Source organism: Lolium rigidum, chromosome 5 (assembly GCF_022539505.1).
Source record: "Lolium rigidum isolate FL_2022 chromosome 5, APGP_CSIRO_Lrig_0.1, whole genome shotgun sequence".
Classification (NCBI taxonomy): Eukaryota; Viridiplantae; Streptophyta; class Magnoliopsida; order Poales; family Poaceae; genus Lolium; species Lolium rigidum.
Genome location: NC_061512.1, coordinates 234,529,096 through 234,531,673, shown reverse-complemented (window position 1 = coordinate 234,531,673; position 2,578 = coordinate 234,529,096). Strand labels below are relative to the sequence as shown.

General features: G+C 54.8%; 1 protein-coding gene across 1 annotated transcript; it reads left to right on the top strand.

Moving 5' to 3' along the window:
• The first annotated feature begins 659 nt into the window (after window positions 1-659).
• LOC124651257 (chloroplast envelope quinone oxidoreductase homolog) lies at window positions 660-1,765 on the top strand. Its single transcript, XM_047190370.1, has 2 exons — window positions 660-968; window positions 1,055-1,765. The coding sequence occupies exons 1-2, from the start codon at window positions 660-662 to the stop codon at window positions 1,763-1,765; spliced, it is 1,020 nt and encodes a 339-aa protein (XP_047046326.1).
• The last annotated feature ends 813 nt before the right edge of the window (window positions 1,766-2,578 follow it).

The following is a 2,578-nucleotide window of genomic DNA, read 5'->3' as shown; positions in this document are numbered from 1 at the left end:
TTGGAAGTGAATGATTGCTTTCCATTGATGTGGACTGCGAGTATTTATATTACCTCAACAGTCGGGAGGAGTACATGTCGGTTACAATAATTGTGTCTCTTTGGAAAGGACACAACTGTTCGCTTTGCACAGCGATTGGACAAAACTCTAATATGCTAACTGCTATAAGCAATATTCTAAGGAATCTGCTAACGGCTTGATTAGCCTAAATCTAAAGCTAATTTATTCCTAACAGAACTGAAGCAGCGGCAACACGGACACCGTGGGGATCGACGTCCGTGGCGACGCAGATGGCCAACCACGGAAGCGATTTCGCACGTGCGAATGCGCAGTGGTCGATGGGGGTGAATTTTCTTCAGTCCATATTCTATGCCGCGCTATCACCCGGACTTGTCACTGCCTCCTGGCGCAAGGGATGGAAAGAGCCGTCTTGCGCGACCACGGCACCGCGCTGCGATGATGCGATCCAACACCGGCGACCGGCCGGCGTGTGGCGAAGAGCCCGGCCACGTACGCTTTCTTCAGGGGCGCGCCGTCGATCGGTTCCTCCGTCGCCATGTATAAGTACATCCGCGTGCCCGCGGCATTAACAATCATCACGTCGGCACATAATCCGTAGCCGGCAACACGTACACTGTTCCGGCGAGCCGCGGCCGGCCATGTCTTCACCATCTTCTACGAGGACGATGAGGGCCGTACAGTACGACAAGTACGGCGGAGGAGCCGAGGGCCTCAAGCACGTGGAGGTGCCGGTCCCGTCGCCGAAGAAAGGCGAGCTGCTGGTTCGGGTGGAGGCCGCCAGCATCAACCCGCTGGACTGGAGGTTCCAGAAGGGCGTTGGGCGGCCCTTCCTGCCCAGCAAGTTCCCCTTCACCCCGGTCTGCGAGCTCGCCGGCGAGGTAGTGGAGTTGGGCGCTGGGGTGAGCGGCTTCAGGCTAGGCGACAAGATCATCGTCGTCAACTTCCCGGTAAGAAAACGCACGCACGGGACGTGAGGTCGCTTGTCCACCTGCTCCGGTTTGGTTGTTTACTGATGTTTGTTTGGTGGTCTCAGGGTAGCGGCGGCCTGGCCGAGTACGCGGTGGTGTCGGCGTCGAACGCGGCGCTGAGGCCGCCAGAGGTGTCTGCAGTCGAAGGCGGGTGCATTCCTATCGCGGCGGCCACCGCGCTCATGGCGGTCAGGACGGCCGGGGTCGGCCTTGACGCTGGCGATGGGCCCGCAAAGAACGTGCTGGTCACCACGGCCTCCGGCGGTGTTGGCACCTTCGCGGTGCAGCTCGCCAGCCTCGCGGGACACCACCACGTGACAGGTACCTGCGGTGCGCGCAACCTGGACCTCATTAGGGGCCTCGACGTCGACGAGGTGCTAGACTATGGCACCTCGGAGGGCATAGCGCTGCGTGGGCCGTCCGGACGGAAGCACGATGCGGTGGTGCACTGCGCGGAGGGGTTCCCATGGTCGGCATTCAAGCCAGTTCTGGCTGATAAAGGCGGCGTTGTGGTGGACCTCACCCCGCGCATCGCGTCTGTCGCCGTCGCGGTGCTGCACTGGCTGTGCTTCTCCAAGAAGAGGCTGGTGCCGCTGATATTGTCGCCGAAGAAGCAGGACATGGACGCACTGATTGGATTGGTGGTGCAGGGGAAGATCCGGACGGTGGTCGACTCGCGTTACCCGCTGAGCAGGGCGCACGAGGGTTGGGCCAAGAGCATGAGCGGCCACGCTACCGGTAAGATCATCGTGGACATGGTAAAAGACGCAGAGTAATAATCACGATCACGCCATGTCACTTAGTGAATTATTGTAAGATAGCCATACTTTGCTATTTCTTTTCTGAGGAAACAGCTAACCTCTGCTGCTGATTTTGCCATTTCTAGCCTGACTGAAATATAGCTATTTGTAAGTAAATCTTATGATTTGAGCAATAAGATTTGTGCGAAAGATAAAAAAAAAAAAAAATGCGTTTCTACGTTGAGTGAGAAGTGACTATTTGTAAGATGGCTATAGTGATATGTGATATCTTCTTTGCAAAAACAATGCCATTCCTCCTTTGCAGTCCAAAGTTTCCGCTACAAAAAAATGCTATAATCATATTCATTACTGAGGAAATTCCACATCGCCAGCCAGCATCCGGCCTCAAGAAAAGGAGTCAATTCCATGGTTATTTTGATAGCCTATGAGATTTGGCTTGAGCGAAGCCGGAGAATTTTTGAAGGGAAGGTAAGACCGGTGAGAGACATTGTTGCTTCAATCCGTCGGACCTTAGGAGGATTGGAGCCTGGCTGGTGCCAAATGCCTAGCAGCCTCCTTGGGGAACCTAGCGACACGAATTGGCTAAACTTCATGCATGTAAAGCCCTTTTTTTAAATTTCTTTTCTATGTTTCTCTTTTGTCCTGTCCACTAGTTGGACTGTAAACTTCTTTACTCTCCTTAAGGTCATCTCCTACGGGGCTGCTCAAATCCGGACCATTTTGGTCCGGTTTTTGTCTGTTTGAGCAGCCGTCCGGGACCGTGTCCGCGCGGTTTTGGGCCATGCACCCTACGGGGCTGCTCATTTAGTGGCCCGGGCCATATTTTTC